General features: G+C 41.1%; 1 protein-coding gene across 2 annotated transcripts in view; it reads left to right on the forward strand.

Moving 5' to 3' along the window:
* setdb1.L (SET domain bifurcated 1 L homeolog) overlaps positions 1 to 19,984 on the forward strand; it is a 43,586-nt gene that overhangs the window by 20,536 nt on the left and 3,066 nt on the right. Inside the window, 10 exon segments of one of the 2 annotated variants that reach the window (NM_001091607.1) lie at positions 398 to 524; positions 1,682 to 2,014; positions 3,493 to 4,071; positions 4,988 to 5,104; positions 9,970 to 10,139; positions 11,458 to 11,957; positions 14,770 to 14,798; positions 14,879 to 15,008; positions 16,372 to 16,537; positions 19,312 to 19,511. In NM_001091607.1, coding sequence (NP_001085076.2) covers positions 398 to 524; positions 1,682 to 2,014; positions 3,493 to 4,071; positions 4,988 to 5,104; positions 9,970 to 10,139; positions 11,458 to 11,957; positions 14,770 to 14,798; positions 14,879 to 15,008; positions 16,372 to 16,537; positions 19,312 to 19,511 — 2,351 coding nt within the window. 2 annotated transcript variants of the gene reach the window in all.

Below are 19,984 nucleotides of genomic sequence, written 5' to 3' on the forward strand. Positions count from 1 at the left end.
ACTACTTACTAACATTTTTTTTTTTTTTTTTTGGCATGCTGGAATATGGATCTTAACATTTTGGTTCACGTAATTATTTTTAAGTAGTTCAATGTTATACATAAATGTGACTCTGTGGACTCTGAGCCGGGTATATCCTAAAGGCCAGCCACCAAAATTTTAAGGTGAATTCTAATCTGCTGCCTTGGGCACTTCTGTAACTATATCAGGGTATGATAGGAAGCCTGAGTAAATGCAGCACAACAAAAGGGGAGGTTAATTCATAAAGTGTGAAAAGCTCAGCTGTGCATCAGCTGTTATTGCTGTTTGTCCTGTAGAATAAAAAAACCTAAATATTTCCTCTATCAAGACAAATAGTTTCAAGATATCGATAATGGTACATTTTGTGTTTTGTTAGGTGCCATAAGGAGCAAGGGGCCTGTAGTACAATTCACACATGACCTGACTGGCAATGAGCCTGAACACAATCCTGCTGCACCCCCATCTCCTCAGTCAATGCCATCGCCCCAGCTCATTGACACAGAGTAAGTTCCGTCCTTTTGCAAGTCATTGTCTGTCGGTTATTGTATGTTCTAAAACAGTGCTGTCCAATCGAAAGCCGGAATTTTGCTGGCCTACGTAGTGGAGAGCCGATAATGGAAACCAGTGCTGGCCACTCCCTCTTTTAAACCACACCCACTGTAAACCACACCCATGTTATTACAAGAACCTTTAAGACTATTATCCACATTAATGGTGGTAGCACACCATAAAACCAAATGGTTGGTGCTCAGTGCAGTCGATATCACTCATACAGGGTTGGACTGGGGGGGGGCAGAGCCCACCGGGGCTGCCACATCAGGACCCCCCCAAGATCCCCCTCCCCAGTCGCAGGACCTCCTCTGTGCCTGCTTTGTGTGTTCTTTATGCGATCAGGTTCTGTGGAGTGGGTCTGGGTATAGGATTTCCAAATGCTAACAAACCCCCACCAGGTTAACCCACTGTAGGCAGAGCATGACACACACAGAGTATGACACACACAAGGAGCATATGGCAGGCACAGTATGGCACACACAGGGAGCATAGAGCAGACAGAGTATGGCACATGCAGGGAGCATAGGACAGGCAGGGTATGGCACACACACATGGAGCATAGGGCAAGCAGAACAGAGCAGGAGACAGGGAAACCTATCAGGAACAGTTCATACTGTGCTACATACAGAGACACAGTGCTGGTGCCCCTCCAGTAGTTTGTATGAGAGTGAACAGGTGAACAATGTGGGCACTTGTAGGCTGGGCCTGAGGTATGAACAGTACAGGACTTTAGGGTGTGAACAATAGAGGTATCACAGGTGTGAACAATGCAGGGGGATTACATGTGTGAACAACACAGGGGATTAGTCTGAATTTGAGGTGTAGGGGCCAATTAATCTCAGTACTGATACATTTTAAATCTTACAAAGGTAAGCAGACACAGCAGGCAGACTTTCATGTGGGGTGGGGGGGGGACACACAATGGGGCCCTGTTCTACAATATTACAAGAAAACAGTTTTTGTGTTCAAAAGCACAGAATTCATCCCCTCTGTCCCAAAACCTGGTTGTCTTGACACGATCTATTTCTTATTTATATTTTGTGAGGCTTGTATTTGCCAACATAGCACTGGTTTTTGTCTGTTTTATCTTGTGCTTCCCTTTATTCAGCTCGGACAGTCAGCAGGCCCAGTCCAAGAAGCAAGTGGCTAAGAAAAGCACTTCATTCCGTCCAGGATCAGCGGGATCCGGCCAGTCTTCCCCAATCCCCACCGAGTCAGTACCTCAACCTCCTGCTGCTCCGCGTCCTTTCCAGTCCAACCAATCTGTGCAACCTGTCCAGTCTATTCAGCCCATTCAGCCCATTCACAATATACAGACCATCCAAACTATTCAAGGCATTCAAACCATCCAAGCGATCCAGCCAATTCAATCCATACAAACTCTCCAGCCTATCCAAACCATTCAACCTCTACAGACAATCCAGACTCTCCAAGGAAACAGGTACATTTATCGTGTAATGGGATACTTGAGAATTTTAAGTGAAACAGTCCTTATAGATACCCAAGGCCATCTATTCTGGTGCCTGGGAAAAGCAAGGAGTACAATGCTATTTGGATAGAGAAGAATAGGCTATAGGCAGGTACTTCTAACCTTTATGTGTTAGTTAACCTATAATCCCTTGGGGTATATTTATCCAAGAGTGAAGTTAGAGATTGCCACAGTCCGCTAAAGTGAAATTCTGCCACTCCATTAATTTCTAAGGGATTTCGAAAGGCGTATTTATCAAAGGATGAACTTTCACCCATTGATAAATACTCTTAGAAATGAATGTAGAGTGGCGGAATTTGACTCTAGAGGACTGTGGCGATCTCTAACTTCACTCTTTGATAAATATACCCCAATGACTTGAGGTCTGTAAATGATCCTGTGCTCCAAATGTCAGAGCGATAAAATTAGGTCTGCATTGTGCATCCCTGAAAAATTCACGTCTACCCCCTAAAAGCAACTTTGTTATGCTGTTCTGCTTTTCGAGACTGAAATTCTAAGCTTTCCTGGCAGACAAAGGGTTCAATTCATGTTTTTTTAAAAACTAAGTTACTCCAGGCTAATCTTTTTGAAGCTGACTGACAGTTAAAGGGGTTCTGTCATGATTTTTATTTCTAAATTATACTGTTTACACTGCAAATAATTAATTCATATAACATTTCATTCCGGAAGCAGCAAGTGTATTTTTTTAGTTGTAATATTGGTGTGTAGGTGCATCTCAGGTCATTTTGCCTGGTCATGTGATCTCAGAAAGAGCCAGCACTTTAGGATGGAACTGCTTTCTGGCAGGCTGTTGTTTCTCCTACTCAATGTAACTGAATGTGTCTCAGTGGGACCTGGATTTTACTATTGAGTGTTGTTCTTAGATCTACCAGGCAGCTGTTATGTTGTGTTAGGGAGCTGTTATCTGGTTACCTTCCCATTGTTCTGTGTTCATTTGTTCGGCTGCTGGGGGAGAAAGGGAGGGGGTGATATTACTCCAAATTGCAGTACAGCATAAGGGTCAGGGCACACAGGCAGATTCAGGGAGATTAGTCGCCCGGCAACAAATTTCCTCTTCGGGGCGACTAATCTCCCAAAACTGCCTTCCCGCCGGCTAAAATGTAAATCACCAGCGGGATGGTTTTCCGAAGTTGCCTCATGAGGAGAATTTGCCTGTGAGCCCTGACCCTAAAGAGTGACTGAAGTTTATCAGAGCACAAGTCACATGATCGGGGCAGATGGGAAACTGACAATATGTCTAGCCCCATGTCAGATTTCAAAATTAAATATAAACAAATCAACTTGCTCTTTTGAGAAACAGATTTCAGTGCAGAATTCTGCTGGAGCAGCACTATTAACTCATGTTTTCCCATGACCGTAACCCTTTAATACACATAAATGCTTGTATCTCTTTAAATGCCCAATTGTAAAATGGATTTTCCTTCCTACAGGATTGTGACTTCTATTCAACAATTCCAAATAATACGGACAGAAAATATTCCTGCAGAGAGCACCTACAAGGCCCCCAAAGAAAAGCTTTTCTACCTCCCTCACGTCTGCAACTACACTTGCCTGTCCCGTATTCGCCCGCTCTCTCACCGAGGCAAGAACCCCCTCCTAGTTCCGCTACTTTACGACTTCCGCCGCATGACCGCCCGCCGCCGGGTGAACCGCAAAATGGGTTTCCACGTCATCTACAAGAGCCCCTGTGGCCTGAGCCTGCGCACAATGCCGGAGATTGAACGTTATCTTTTTGAGACCCAGTGCAAAATGCTCTTCCTGGAAATGTTTTGTCTGGACCCTTACGTCTTGGTCGATCGTAAATTTCAGCCTCAGAAACCCTTTTACTACATCCCAGATATCACGTATGGAAAGGAAGACGTTATGCTGTCCTGTGTCAACGAAATAGACAGGACCCCTCCTCCTCAAGTTGCCTACAGCAAGGAGCGCATCCCGGGGAAAGGAGTCTTCATTAATACTGGTGCCGATTACCTTGTGGGATGCGACTGCACAGATGGGTGTAGAGACAAGTAGGTTGCCACTTATTTTCATCCCCTTTTTGTAGGGATGCACCGAATCCAGGATTCGGTTCAGGATTGGGGCATTTTTCAGCAGGATTCGGATTCGGCCAAATCCTTGTGCCTGGCTGAAACAACCCGAATCCTAATTTGCATATGTAAATTCAGGGCGGGTAGGGAAATCAAGTGACTCAGTTCGGTATTCGGTCAAATCTTTCACCAAGGATTTGGGGATTCGGCCGAATCCCAAATAGTGGATTCGGTGCATCCCTACCTTTTTGACCATGTTAATCCTCAACAAGTGATATAAAATAAATAATGTGATTAAAGGAAAACTATACCCCCCAAACAATGTAAGGTCTCTATAAAAAGATATTGCATAAAACAGCTCATATGTAAAATCCTGCTTCATGTAAATAAGCCATTTTCATAATAATATACTTTTCTAGTAGTATGTGCCATTGGGTAATCAGAAATAGAAAATTGCCATTTTAAAAAATAAGGGCTGCCCCCCTGGGATCGTACGATTCACTGTGCACACAAACATACCGAACAAACCATACATGTTAGGTCACATGAGCCAATTAACAGACAGAGTTGTGTCTTTTGCTTCAACACTTCTTCCTGTTACAGTTAGAGCTGCAGTATTTCTGGTCAGGTGATCTCTGAGACAGCACACAGACCATCACAAAATGGTGGCTCAAGGCAAGAGATGTAAAAGGGCAATATTTACTTAAATATATAGATCGATTTGGTAATATTCTTTAATATGATGTAAACTATCTGTTGCATATGGGTTAAGTCGGGTTATAGTTTTCCTTTTTTTTTTTTTTTTAAAAAAAAAAGGCCAATTGAAAAGTTGCTTAGAATAAGTCAGCCAAACGGGTTTCTTGCCATAATAAATATTTGCATTCCCTATTGCTTCTAGATCCAAATGTGCATGTCACCAGTTGACCATTCAAGCCACGGCCTGCACTCCAGGGGCCCAGAGTAACCCGATGGCCGGATACCAGCACAAGCGCTTGGAAGAATGTCTTCCCACTGGGTAAGCAGAGTCTACAGAGTTGAACATTTCACTAATGAGTATGCCCAAATGTATAGACTCGTTTTTGGTTTAAGGGTCCAAAGACTTAAGGATTTATTATACCCCGAGGATGAAAAAAGTACAAATCCGAAAATCCGGCATCTCAAACCTGCCGAGGTTGTATATATAGTAAGTCATTGGGAGAAGTCCCGAAGATAATCTGATCTGCGCTGGGTTTTGTGCAAAAATCCAAAGATTTTGTGGTTTTCAGGCAAAAAATAAAAAAATGCATACAATCCAATTTTATCACAATTTTTTTGATCTTTTTTCCCGCACACACATTTTTTGGGAAAAATGTATAAATATATAAGGGGGAAACCCCCCCCCCCGTGCGGATTTGGTCAAAGTAGTTTTCAGAAAATACTCGGATAATTTTTTGATAAATAACCCAGAACAGTGTGAGCTTAGGTCTCCTTAAGAATCCTATACAGTTTGGAGGAATATTTATTATTATTGTTGCATCCAATCTTTACTGATTTATTTATCCGGGACTTAACCAGTCATTCACATGCAGTTTTTCAGCTGTATCTGCAGATCCAGGAGCTTTTCGTATAATATGGATGAAAAGTTTGGCTCCGCTTACTGTTGCCTTGGCAGCAAAAGAGTTGTTAAAATCCTATTAACCTGATACTACAGTCTCCCAAAGTGTAATTTCTGTCTCTCGTGATGGATTGAGTGGCCCAGATCCAGTTTGTAGATGGAAATCAAAGTTTGGCTCAGTCACCTTTTTTTTAATTTTTTTTTTAAACCTCATCTGCTGGGAAATATTCTCTACACTCTGCATTTTATGGGAACAAAGGAGTGTGGGAGGGGGGGATTGGCATCTGTCCCTGGTAATATTACATTATGTATCCTACTCCGGCGATGTTGCCGTTACCCTCGTAATTTTACAGCCATCTGGTTGCTAGGGCTTAATTACCTTAGCATCCAGGCAGCAATCTGGAAGTCAGACTGTAAGATGGGTAGAAGAGGGCTTGAATGATTATGATTTACTTGCAGCGATCAATACCTCTTTACAAGCAGATCACATTCTCAATTGCAGCCTGGAAATAGAATTGGAAGGCTAATAATTCACACCATACAATACTAATTGCTGTTAAAAGGGAACTTCCTCGAAAAAAAAAAGAAAGAAAAGTGCACTTCCCCTTTATATTTTCAAGCCACCATCTTTACCACCCATTGCATTAGTTTCATCCAGTTCAAACTCATATTTCAAGAATGTTGCTTTACTGTACGCTGCAAACCCTCCACTTCTATACATTTAGTGCCATCATATTGGCCACATTAAATGCAAATTAAATGAAGGTTCAGTATAGGGGTTATCAAACCTCAACAACTTGTCCTTTTTAGTTCTATTGTTTTAAGGGTTTGCAGGCGGCGTATCTTCAATGCGTTACCAATGCACATACAGTTAGGCCCGTAAATATTTGGACAGACAACTTTTTTTTCTAAATTTGGTTGTGTACATTACCACAATGAATTTTAAATTCTCAGATGCAGTTGAACTGCAGACTTTCAGCTTTAATTCAGTGGGTTGAATATAAAGATTGCATAAAAATGTGAGGAACTAAAGCCTTTTTTTTTAACACAGTCACTTCATTTCAGGAACAAAATCGTCAGCGCTCGGTCTAACTCACGATGTGGCGTTGACCAGCTGCCATAGACAACATTGTCCCAGCGCTCAGACTAACCCACATTCTGGAGTTGACCAGCTGCCGAAAACTACAAAAAGCCGATATTTGTACACAAAAAGAGAGAAAATTTGCTGTGCTCGGTTTGCCTTTAAAAAAATAATTCCAAAAAATAAGGTGTTAGTACCACACTTTGGCCAAAATATGTAAGCTCACGTGCCACGTCAAGGCCCCTCAGTGTACGTCCTACACTGTTTGTGAGCATTATAAGTTTGTAGTGCATTTAGAATCAAGTCCCGCAGTAACCAGTGTGACTGAGTAGTAAGACCATTGTGAACTTACCCTTAGCTCAGAAGCTCTAGAAGCTCGGCAGCTGGTCAACTCCAGAATGTGGGTAAGTCCGAGCGATGGGACAATGTTGTCTACGGCAGCTGGTCAACGCCACAGCCTGAGTTTGACTAAACGCTGACTATTTCTTTCTGTGTTTTGTTTTGGCTGCCATTTAGCCTTTAAAACAGGGAATCACATATAGATGTATGTTAATTGGCTTGGGGCTAAAAAGCTCTTTGCTATTTCACTATAGCCACTTAGTTAAGGGGAAGTGCACCATGGTCTTATTACTCAGTCACATGTTTACTGGGAGACTTGATTTTAAAGCACTACTAAGCTAAAATGCTAATTGTGTAGGAAGGAAATTACTCACAGGTGTATGTTTGTTGGCTGAGGCTTAAACGCTCCCAGCTTTCCCACTAGAGCTTCTGAGCTAAGGGTAAGTGCACAATGGTCTTACTACTCAGTCACACTGGTTACTGGGGGACTTGATTTTAAATGCAGTACACACTTATAATGCTCACAAACAGTGTAGGACTTGCGTACAATTAGGGGCCTTGACGTGGCACGTGAGCTTACGTATTTTGGCCAAAGTGTGGTACTAAATACTAAATTTTTTGGAATTATTTTTTTAAAGGCAAACCGGGCACACTTCATTTCAGGGGCTCAAAAGAAATTGGACAATTGACTCAAAGGGGGGAATTCACAAAAGTGTCGGGAACGAAAAAATGTCTTTAAAATGTCGTAGAAAGTGTCGTAGCAACAGCCGACAAATTCACAGAGCATTTCTCTGCCAATTTTCCGACATGTACGACACTTTTGAATTAGTGTCGTTAAAAGTGGGCGTGGTTTTTTCGGCGCCACTTTTCCCGACATTTTTATGAATTACTCGTAAACTCATTTTTTTTACCGCCAATTTTTCAGACACTTTAGGCTCTCCAAAATGAAAATGTCAGTCAAATTGTCTTTTAAAAAGTCGTGGTAAATGTCGTTTGTACGATGAAAAGATATACGACATTTTAGAAAATTGACAGACTTACGAGACATTCAGAGATGGTAACATCTGCCTTTGTGAATTTGCCGTTCGTACGTCATTTTACAAATTTGTCGACCACCACTTCTGGGTTACTTATTTTACCGACACTTTTGTGAATTCCCCCCAAAGGCTATTTCATGGGCAGGTGTGGGCAATTCCTCTGTTATGTCATTATCAATGAAGCAGATAAAAGCCCTGGAGTTGAGGGGGGGGGATACTTGTATGTGGAAGATTTTGCTGTGAACAGACAACATGTGATCAAAGGAGCTCTCCATGCAGGAGAAACAAGCCATCCTTAAAGGAACAGTAACACCAAAACATTTAAGTGTTTTAAAGTAATGAAAATATAATGTAGTGTTGCCCTGCACTGGTAAAACTGATGTGTTTGCTTCAGAAACACTACTATAGTTCATATAAATAAGCTGCTGTGTAGCAATGGCGGAAATTGAAAAACGGCTATATGGCACAGGTTAAATAGTGGATAACAGATAACACCATTATGTTCTACAGAGCTTATCTGCTATCTGCTGTGTAACCTAAGCCTTTTCTCATTTGAATGGCTGCCCCCATTGCTACACAGCAGCTTATTTATATAAACAATAGTAGTGTTTCTGAAGCAAACACATCAGTTTTACCAGTGCAGGGAAACACTGCATTATATTTTCATTACTTTAAAACACTTTTATTTTTTGACGTTACTGTTCCTTTAAGCTGCAAAAACAGAAACGACCCATCCGAGAAATTGCTACAATATTAGGAGTGGCAAAATCTACAGTTTGGTACATCCTGAGAAAGAAAGAAAGCACTGGTGAACTCAGCAATGCAAAAAGACCTGGACGTCCACGGAAGACAACAGCGGTGGATGATCGCAGAATCATTTCCATGGTGAAGAGAAACCCCTTCACAACAGCCAAACAAGTGAACAACCCTCTCCAGGAGGTAGGTGTATCTATATCCAAGTCTACCATAAAGAGAAGACTGCATGAAAGTCAATACAGAGGGTGCACTGCAAGGTACAAGCCACTCATAAGCATCAAGAGTAGAAAGGCTAGATTGGACTTTGCTAAAAAAAAAAATCTAAAAAAGCTAGCACAGTTCTGGAAAAACATTCTTTGGACAGATGAAACCAAGATCAACCTCTACCAGAATGATGGCAAGAAAAAAGTATGGAGAAGGCGTGGAACAGCTTATGATCCAAAGCATATTCTGAGCTGTTCAGAGACACTGTCTGCTCAAATTGTTTGGGATGTTGTTTCATAATGACCCAAAACATACAGTCAAAGCAACCCAGGAGTTCATTAAAGCAAAGAAGTGGAATATTCTTGAATGGCCAAGTCAGTTATCTGATCTGAACCCAATTGAGCTGCATTTCACTTTAAACTTCGGACAGAAAGGCCCACAAACAAACAGTAACTGTAAGCCACTGCAGTAAAGGCCTGTCAGAGCATTAAACAGGAGGAAACTCAGAATCTGGTGATGTCCATGAGTTCAAGACTTCAGGATGTCATTACCAGCAAAGTATTAGAAATGAACATTTTATTTTCAGTTTTTTAAGGTTATACAATTACTTTTGAGCTCCTGAAATAAAGTGATTATGTTAAAAAAAAAAAAAAGGCTTTAGCTCCTCAATTTGTGCAATTTTTTTGTTCAACCCAAGCTGAAAGTCTGCAGTTTCATTTAAAATTCATTGTGGTAATGTACAGAACCAATATTAGAAAAAAAAAAAGTTGTGTGTCCAAATATTTATGGGCCTTACTGTACATACATGCTGGATTTGTGTTTCTGTCACATGCTGTGGATTTATAAAGACCTCTTCTCTTTCCACCCAGGGTTTACGAGTGCAACAAGAGATGCAAATGCAGTGCTAATATGTGCAACAACCGCCTTGTACAACATGGGCTTCAGGTGCGACTCCAACTCTTCAAAACCCAGAACAAGGGCTGGGGGATCCGGGGTTTGGATGATATAGCGAAAGGCTCCTTTGTCTGCATCTATGCAGGTACGATGGGCTTCAACCAAGAAAAAATATTGCTACTTTTTAAATGAGCGACTGCAAGTAATATAGTGGTACAGCAATCCATTTAAAGGGGTTGCTCACCTTCTAATGAACTTTTAGTATGTAGTAGAGAGTGATATTTTGAGACTAATTGCAATGGTTTTCCTTTTTTTATTACTTGTGGTTTTTGAGTTATTTAGATTTTTATTCAGCAGCTCTCCAGTTTGCAGTTTCAGCAATCTGGTTGCTAGAGTCCAACTTACCCTAGCAACCATGCATTGATTTGAATAAGAGACTAGAATAAGATTAGGGGAGGGACTGACTAGAAAGATGTAGCAATAACAATAAATTTGTAGCCTTACAAAGCATTTTTTTTAGATGGGCCAGTGACCCCCATTTGAAAGCTGGAAAGAGTCAGAAGAAGATGGCAAACAATTTAAAACCTATAAAAAATAAAAAACTGACCAATTGAAAAGTTGCTTAGAATTGGCCATTGTATAACATACAAAAAGTCAACTCAAAGGTGAACCTCCCCTTTAAAACGAATGGCTTGTTCACATTGGCGAGGCATTTGAAGAAGGCAAATCATTAAAAGCCTATAAAAAAATAATGAAGACCAATTGAAAAGTTGCTCATAATCGGCCATTCTGTATCATACTAAAAGTTAACTTAAAGGGTTGTTCACTTTGAATTAACATTTAGTATGATGTAGAGAGTGATATTCTGAGACAATTTGCAATCGGTTTTCATTTTTTATTATTTGTGCTTTTTTTGTTATTTAGCTTTTTATTCAGCTACTCCCAGTTTGCAGTTTTAGCAATGTGGTTGCTAGGGTCATTACAATTACAATAGCAACCATGCACTGATTTGAATAAGAGACTGGAATATGAATAGGAGAGGCCTGAATAGACAGATGAGTAATAAAAAGTGGCAATAACAATACATGTGTGGCCTTACAGAGCATTTGTTTTTAGACGGGGGTCAGTGACCCCCATTTGAAAGCTGAAGAGGGTCAGAAGAAGAAGAAGAAGGCAAATAATTTAAAAAGCTATATAAAATAAATAATGAAGACCAATTAAAAAGTTGCGATTCTGTAACACAAGGGTCCCCAACCGCCGGGCTGAGGTCCAGTACTGGGCCGCGGACAGTCTTCAACTGGGCCGCCGAATTAGATGCCGGCGCTCCAGAATTGGACGCTGGCCGCTGACCCTTGGTCCACCGGTCCCCAGGCCAAAAATGGTTTGGGACCCCTGCTGTAACATACTAAAAGTAACTTAACTTAATAAGGCTCCATCCTTGAGGTTGATTTCATCTCTTGCAGGTAAGATCCTCACTGATGACTTTGCGGACAAAGAAGGCCTGGAGATGGGCGACGAGTACTTTGCTAACCTGGACCACATAGAAAGTGTTGAGAACTTTAAGGAGGGCTATGAGAGCGACGCCAAGTCTTCCTCCGATAGCAGCGGCGTAGACCTCAAAGAGGACCATGAGGAAAACAGTGGCAGTGAAGATCAGGAAGAGTCCAATGACAGCTCAGATGACAATTTTGGCAAGAACGAGGACATCACGACCAGCTCAGTGTGGCGCAGTTATGCCACCCGCAGAACCACAAGAGGCCAGAAGGAGAACGGAACGTCCGAGACTGCTTCCAAGGATTCAAGGACTCGGGATGAGACCACCGACTGCAAACTGCCAGAGGAGACCTCCAAGAACAAAGTGGCCTCCTGGTTGAGTTCAAACACCATGGCGGACTCTGTTATGGACTCTGACAGCAGGTCCTCCCTAAAGATGGGAGAGGCATTAGAGACCGATAAACCTAAGGTGGGGAGTTTTGTCCCAGTGTGAGCCAATCCATTGCTCCGCTATTTGCAAGATTCTAGTCCTCTAGTAGCTGAATGTCAACTGTCATTTCTAATAATATACAGTAATGGAGTCCTGCACAAGTAATTCAGTGGGAGCACTTACCCGACACTTGGCAAGATCATATCCAGAAAAAAGAAAAAAACGGAGCACCGAGGAAGCCAGTATAAAAATTTTAAAAAGTAGAAATTTATTCAATTACATTTAAAAACTCTATTTACAGCAGCATGACACAGATCTTGGCTGCCCGTTTTGGGCCTTGGGCTTCCTCTGTGCTTTGATTCTTTTCTAATAATATAATGGCAAATATTTTACGTATCTGGTCTCACAGGTTACAGATTGACTTGGTCCTAGTTGTAAACATTTTTTTTTTTTTTTTCAATTAATTTTGGTTAGATTGTAATTGCTATAGTTTATATAGGTAGTATACAGCCATGTATTCAAGATCTAATCCTGCAATCCAATCACAAGTGTCTCTGTCCAGATTCAAAATCCGTTCTGCTGACATCTACATGAAGCCTTGTCCTGACCATGAAATGCAACTTGCAAGGGGAACTATTGCGAAAATAAAAAAGTAATATAAGCTTCATCATACCGAAATGATAAACTTTTTAAATACAATCAATAACATATTCTGTATTGTTTCTTAAATAATCAAGTTTATCTTCACTATTCCTCTCTCTGTTTCTCTTCATTTTCTCTTCATGCAGCAGTTGGGTGTCAGATATTGACTGACGGATCCAATATATCTTATAGGGGAGCTCCCTTTCCTATCAGATGAATTAGAGCTCACTCAAATAACTGATTCCAGTACAAACAAAATCTAACAAAATAACTGCGTTTTGCACAAATTCTGCATGTAGAGAGACATGATGTCTGGTGATACATCTAGGCAAAAGGAGCCCCCTATTAGATATATTGGATTTAACTGTCAATGAATATCTGACACCCAACTGCTGCATGAAGACAGAATGAAGAGAAACAGATGCTGAGAGGGAAATCGTGAAGATAAACTTGATTTTTTCATAAACGGTACAGAATGTTTTAATTGATTATTTTTAGTAAACTGCTTATTTCAGTTTGCATAAGCTGATATTAAATTTTAAGTTTCACATTAGTTTTCCTTTAAAGGACCAGTAACATAAAAAAATGTTTTTTAAAAATACGTTAGTATACCACAAAAAAACCCCACCAAGGCTAATTAAACTTTATAATTGCACAGCCTTTATTAAGAAATAACTCACCGAACTCTTCTTGCGCTCCTCTTCAGAAAAGGCGACACATCGATTTCTCCTCCCTGGCTATCTACTATAAGGAAAGCAAGGAGGAGAAATCAAGCGCCGCACGATGGATCGTCTTTTCTGAAGTGGAGCACAAGCGGAGTTTCGGTAAGTTATTTCTTAAAGGATCAGTAACATCAATTTTGTTTTTTTTAAAAAAAATTGGTTGGTATAGCACGAAAAAAAACCACAAAGACATCTTAAACTTTTAAATTGCTAAGTCTTTATTAAGAAATAATTTACCAATACTCCGATTGTGTTCCTCGAATTTTGTTAGTTAATATATAGTAAATAAAATTCCCCCTGTTGCAAAATTTAAGTCATCGAGGAGTTCCATGACCATATAAAAGCACGAGAACTTTTATGCAGGTCACGGAACTCCGTGGTGACTTCTAATATCCTAATATTTTCCAACAAGGGGTACTTTATTTATTATTTTATTTATTTATTATAATACACAAGTTTTAGTGAGTCATGTGACAAAAATGACATCACTACTTAACGTTTATAACTGATGACATCACTACTTACCTTTTATAAGGATATCATTTACAAAATATTCATGGCTTTTGTGTATTATATTAATATAAAAAAAAAATATATATATATATATTTTTTTTATATTATTTTAATCTCTTGCCACCATTACAGTAAAGATTGTCTGCTTATGAATGAATCCATAGAAACCGCAGAAGGGCCAATTAGAAGAGAGGGGTTTCTGTGAATGTACCTCCCATATATGATAAAAGGCGCTAAGTTTGCTCAGGTCCAGTCACCCACAGCAAACAATCAAATGTTTATTATTAATGCTGTCTGCTGATTGGTTGCTATAGGTGACTAGACCTTTTTATTACATATCCCCTGTAGTCTGAAATATCGACCTGGCCAGATTATCATAAAAACTAGGGATGCACCGAATCCAGGACTCGGTTTGGGATTCGCCCTTTTTCAGCAGGACTCGGATTTGGCCAGAACCTTCTGTCCGGCCCAAACGAAGCTGTATCCTAATTTGCATATGCAAATTAGGGGTGGGGAGGGAAAACGTGTGACTTTTTGTCACAAAACAAGGAAGTTAAAAATGGTTTCCCCTTCCCACCCCTAATTTGCATATGCAAATTAGGATATGGATTTGTTTGGGCCGGACAGAAGGATTTGGCCAAATCCGAATCCCGCTGAAAAAGGGCGAATACCAAACCGAGTCCTGGATTCGGTGCATCCCTAGTTTTTATGATATTCGGCCGAATCTTTCACAAAGGATTCAGGGGTTCGACCCGAATCCAAAATAGTGGATTTGGTGCATCCCTAATAAAAAGTGCAGTAACCATAGGAGCCTCCACTACATCACGTTCAATATTTATCCTGTCAATCCTCTTCCCTCAATCACCTGAGAATAAAGTGTGTTTGTTTGTTTTTGGTCTTTGGGAACGTATAAACTAAAGAGGTTTTCAATAATAGAAGTAAAACATTTGAACTCTTATTATATCTCTTTTCAGGAATCAGAAGAGGCAAGCAAATACCCAAGGTAATTATGTATATAGAGATGCACTAATGTATATACAAGTCTGTCTGTGCTGTGTATCTGACTCCTGTCTCTCGCTGTAGATTCGCAGAAGGAAACCGAGCGTACGGTTACAACCCCACCCCGACCAAAAAAGATGGTGTGCGGCGACCTGTCACCAAAACCGCATTACACCAGATCAAGCGGCAGTCAAGCTCAGCACAACCTACTGAAGTGAGAACATTAAAGCTTTGTGTGGGGCCTGATAATCACAAATGTGCCTGAATTATTCCTAGAATAAAGAAATAATTGCAGCACATGATAAATCTCTCGAATACCCCGAATAAAGAAAAACATGACTTAGTGGCATGACGAGTGATTGATATATGTAGTACAGGTATGGGATCCATTATCTGGAAACCCATTATCCATAAAGCTCCGAATTACGGAAAGGCAGTCTCCGAAATAGTGGATTTGATGCATCCCTAAAAATGATTGAACCACTATTGTTTTATTGGACCATATAGCACTGCAATTTTAAGCATTTGGATTATTTGATTATAATGGATTCTATCCATTATATAGTGAATAAAGTACCCCCTCTTGTAAAATATAAGGATATTATAAGTTACCAAGGATTTTCATGACTTCGGCCGAGTGTTTTTATACAGGTCATGGAACTCCGAGGTAACTTCTAATATCCTCATATTTTGCAAGAGGGGGTACTTTATTTATTATAATACACACGTTTCAGTGAGTCATGTGACAGAAATGACATCAGAACTCACCGTTTATAACTGATGACATCAGAACTCACCGTTTATAAGGATATAATTTACAAGATCTTCATGGCTTTTGTGTTTTATAATCAAATAATCCAAATTTTTAAAAATGCAGTGCTATATGGTCCAATAAAACAATAGTGGTTCAATCATTTTTAGGGATGCATCAAATCCACTATTTGGGATTCGGCCAAATCCTTTGTGAAAGATTCGGCTGAATACTGAATCCAGATCCTAATTTGCATATGCAAATCGGGGAAGGGAAAGGAAAAAGTGGGGGAAAATATTTTACTTAGTTTTGTGATGAAAAGTCATGTGATTTCCCTTCCCGCCCCTTATTTGCATATGCAAATTATCCACATTTTTAAAAATGATTTCCTTTTTCTCTGCAATAATAAAACAGTAGCTTGTACTTGATCCCAGCTAAGATATAATTAATCCTTATTGGAAGCAAAACCAGCCTATTGGGTTTATTTAATGTTTACATGATTTTCTAGTAGACTTAAGGTATAAAGATCCAAATTATGAAAAGATCTGTTATCCGGAAAACCCCAGGTCTGGATAACCGGTCCCATACCTGTATTCTCCTGAAGTCTCCCATGTACAGCCTCTGCATTATTGATGCAAAACTTGAAGGCAACTTAGGTTGATACTTTAATATAAGTCCCTTTCATATGGCTGCTGATATTATTCCCTGGGTTCTTAAAGCCTTGGAATTGTGGGCGAAATACCCGGAACCATTAGACTGTTTACATAGACTTTTACTCCCATGATTGATAACAACGTGACTCTTTTTTTTGGTGGTGTGTCATTAGGAAGTCCTGACTTTATCCAGCAGCTCAGACAGTGAGGTGGGAAGTGGGACCAATGGTAGCAAAAAACCTGCAGCTCAGGCCACAGCCAACGATAGTGACGACATTCAGACAATTTCATCTGGATCCGATGAGGAAGAGGAGAAGAAGAATGTAGCTGCTTCTGCTGGTGAGTGCAAATACTGGTATGAGCCAATCTGAGCCATAAGCCATTAAAAAAATTTAAGTAAAAAAATACATTCCTCCCCCCTCCAATAATACTGCTATCCTGGACAAAGTTCTCTCTCTTTAATATTTAATACATAAATAGTGCAACAAAATCTCACTTCTGGTTTGTTTTAAAAAGGCGATGGGGTGACCTGCACTTATGTGCGCGCTCCGATGTCCTGCTAGCTGGCTTGTTTCTAAAACCGGAAGTTACTGGGGCATCGGTTTTCAGCCGGTGACTTTTTATTTGCTTGTCTCCTTCTCTGTCGAGCTTGGTAGCTGCTCACTCCCCCCACCCCTCCTTTCCTCTCCTTTCCCAGCCACCTCATTCCCCACATGGACTATAGTCCTGCAGCGGGTTACCCGCAAAAACCTGCGGAACCATGCCGGTTGCAGATAGAAGTTACGGGAGCGGGTATAGACGCAGGTCTGCGGTTCTCCGGGTTTGCGTGTCTTCTCAATAGCGAGTTTTACTCCTTTTTTTTCTGATCACACCTACTTCCAATGATGTCACTTCTGGTTTACCACGACAGCACTTCCTGTTTTACTCCTTTTTTTCTGATCACGCCAACTTCTAATGATGTCACTTCCATTTTACAATAACTGCACTTCCTGTTTCATGATGGTCAGGGGATCAGGTTGCGGATAAGGTACTTGCGGGTAGGGTAGCAGGTCCAAGCGGGTAATAATGCTGGTTGCAGGTCCGGCTGCGGGTTGGGTTTAACAAATTGGTTCCGCGCAGGACTCTAATATGGACTCATGCAGAGAGGACTCCGCTGCAGCACCACATATTGACTCATTGGAAGTTACTGGGCAGCTGCTGTTTAGCCTCTCTGCTCTCTCTGCTCGGTGCACAGAATGGTGCCACGGAACAGTCTGTGAGAAACTTTGCCCACTATGTGATGTGTGTGCTGAAGAGCAGCTGCCCAGTAACTTCCAGTGAGTCAATATGTGGTGCAGAGCCCGCTCTGCTCTGCGTGAGTCAGTGTGGGGAACAAGGTGGCTGGGAAAGGAGAGGGAAGGGAAGGAGGGGTGGGGGAAGTGAGCAGCTACCAAGCTCGACAGAGAAGGAGAAAAGCGAATAAAAAGTCACTGGATGAACAGCAGCTGCCCCAGTAACTTCCAGTTTTAGAAAGAAGCCGGCTAGCAGGAGATTGGAGTACGCACATAAGTGCAGGTCGCCACATCGCCTTTTTAGAACAAACCAGAATTGAGATTTTGCACTTTTTATGTATTAAATATTAAAGAGAGTTAACTTTGTCCAGGATAGCAGTATTATTGGAGGGGGAAGAATGGATTTTTTACTTTTTATTGTTACCTGGCCTTTAATTAGGACTGCGAGCACAGTTGCCTTCCCGCAGACAGTTGTGTAAAAGCCCTGTTCCCTGCACTTCCATATAGTTGTGCCTACAGCTTGCCACTGCCTTCCTCCTGCCTCTTGTTCCAAACCGAATGTGTTGCTGCACCTATTGATGCAGAGGAACATTAGAGCAACTGCCACCTCCTGACCAGGGTCTTTGCATCTAACGGACCGGAGCTGGCAATCTGTGAGTTCTGGCAAATGCCACAGGGGCTGCTGTAAGATGCCACAAACATTAACAATTTAGTGGGTTGGTGGGGGGTTGTTTGGGCCTCTGTGTACTTGAAATGCCGGGGCCTATTTCCACTCCCAGTCCAGACCTAAATCAGGAGCATCATGTGTCCCCATCATGCCAAACACCGGAAATGACACCAACTGGACTTGGAAAACTTTTAGCACAATTGTGTCAGGTGCAGCTCCCTCTGGTGCGAGTGCTACAACAGTGGGTGGGGGTTGGGGGAAATTAGGGATGCACCGAATACAGGATTTGGTTCGGGATTCGGCCTTTTTCAGCAGCAGTCGGATTCGGCTGAATCCTTCTGCCAGGGCGAACCGAATTTGTATGTGCAAATTAGGGGTGGGGAGGGAAATCTCGTGATTTTTTGTCACAAAACAAAGAAGTAAAAAAATGTTTCTCCCTTCCCACAAATAATTTGCATATGCAAATTCAGATTTGGTTCGGTATTCGGCTGAACCTTTCGCAAAGGATTCAGGGGTTAGGCCGAATCCAAAAATAGTGGATTTGGTGCATCCCTAGAAAAAAATGCTGCATTATGGGTAAAAAAATGTTGGCAGCGATTGACATTACACTATGTTCACTGCTCTTGTGGTCGTTAAAGGAGAAGGAAAGGCTAAAACGAAGTGGTCCGAAACATGTAGAGCTTCAATAAAACTACACCAAGATTTGAAAAGGCTATCCAGTTGTTTCTTCTACGTATACAACTAAGTAAGCTTTATCAGAAAGGTCTATATAAATACACCAGTAAACCCTCAAAGTAATGCTGCTCTGAGTCCTCTGTCAAAAGAAACATCACATTTCTTTCCTACTATTGTTTCTGTATCAGACTTCCTGTTTTCATCTTAAATCTCCAGGGTTAGGGCTTGAGCCTGCTCAGTTTGCTCCTCTCCCTGTTGTAATCTGGGAGCCCAGAACTATAAGTGAGCAGGGAGACTCAGGCAGGAAGTGATGTCACACTAAGCTAATACTGCAGCTGCTATCATAAACAAACAGAGAGCTTCTAGAGCTGTTTACTCAGGTATGGTAAAACATTATACAGAATAAATATAGTGTTATATCTTGCACTATTGTGGCTAATCTACGACCTTTACTCATGAGTACTGAATACAGTGACATTCTGTTCTGTTTCTTTGTTCAGGTCCTGTAAAAAGACAAGTGGCCGTAAAATCCACCCGAGGATTTGCCTTAAAATCCACACACGGCATCACTGTGAAAAGCAACATGGCGTCTGGTGAGGGCGGTCCCGGGCGCAGGAACACACGGCAGTTCTTTGATGGGGAGGAGTCCTGTTACATTATTGATGCAAAACTTGAAGGCAACTTGGGTCGATACTTGAATGTAAGTCATATTTCATATTGTGCTGCTGCTGCTGCTGAAAATGGAGCTGAATTGGTCTAGAGCAGCCCCCAGTGGCATTTCCACCGCAAGCCTTGGAATTCTGGGAACTATTCCCAGGACTATTCAAATGTATACATAGGAGTGAATTTAGAGATCACCACAGTCCTCTAGAGTGAAATCCTAATTTATTGTTTTGCTGTACAGTGCTTTGCTCTCAAGGAGCGCTATACAAATAGAAATATACATACATACATACATACATACAAATTCTACCACTCTCCATTTATTTCTATGGGATTTTGAAAGGCGTATTTATCAAAGGATGAACTTTCACCAATTGATAAATACTCTTAACAATCCCATAGCAATGAATGGAGAGTGGCGGAATTTCCCTCTGGAGGACTGTGTCGATCTCTAATTTCACTCTTTGATAAATATACCCCTATAAGGTTATACATGTGAGTGAGAAGTAT

Source organism: Xenopus laevis, chromosome 8L (assembly GCF_017654675.1).
Source record: "Xenopus laevis strain J_2021 chromosome 8L, Xenopus_laevis_v10.1, whole genome shotgun sequence".
NCBI classification, from domain to species: domain Eukaryota; kingdom Metazoa; phylum Chordata; class Amphibia; order Anura; family Pipidae; genus Xenopus; species Xenopus laevis.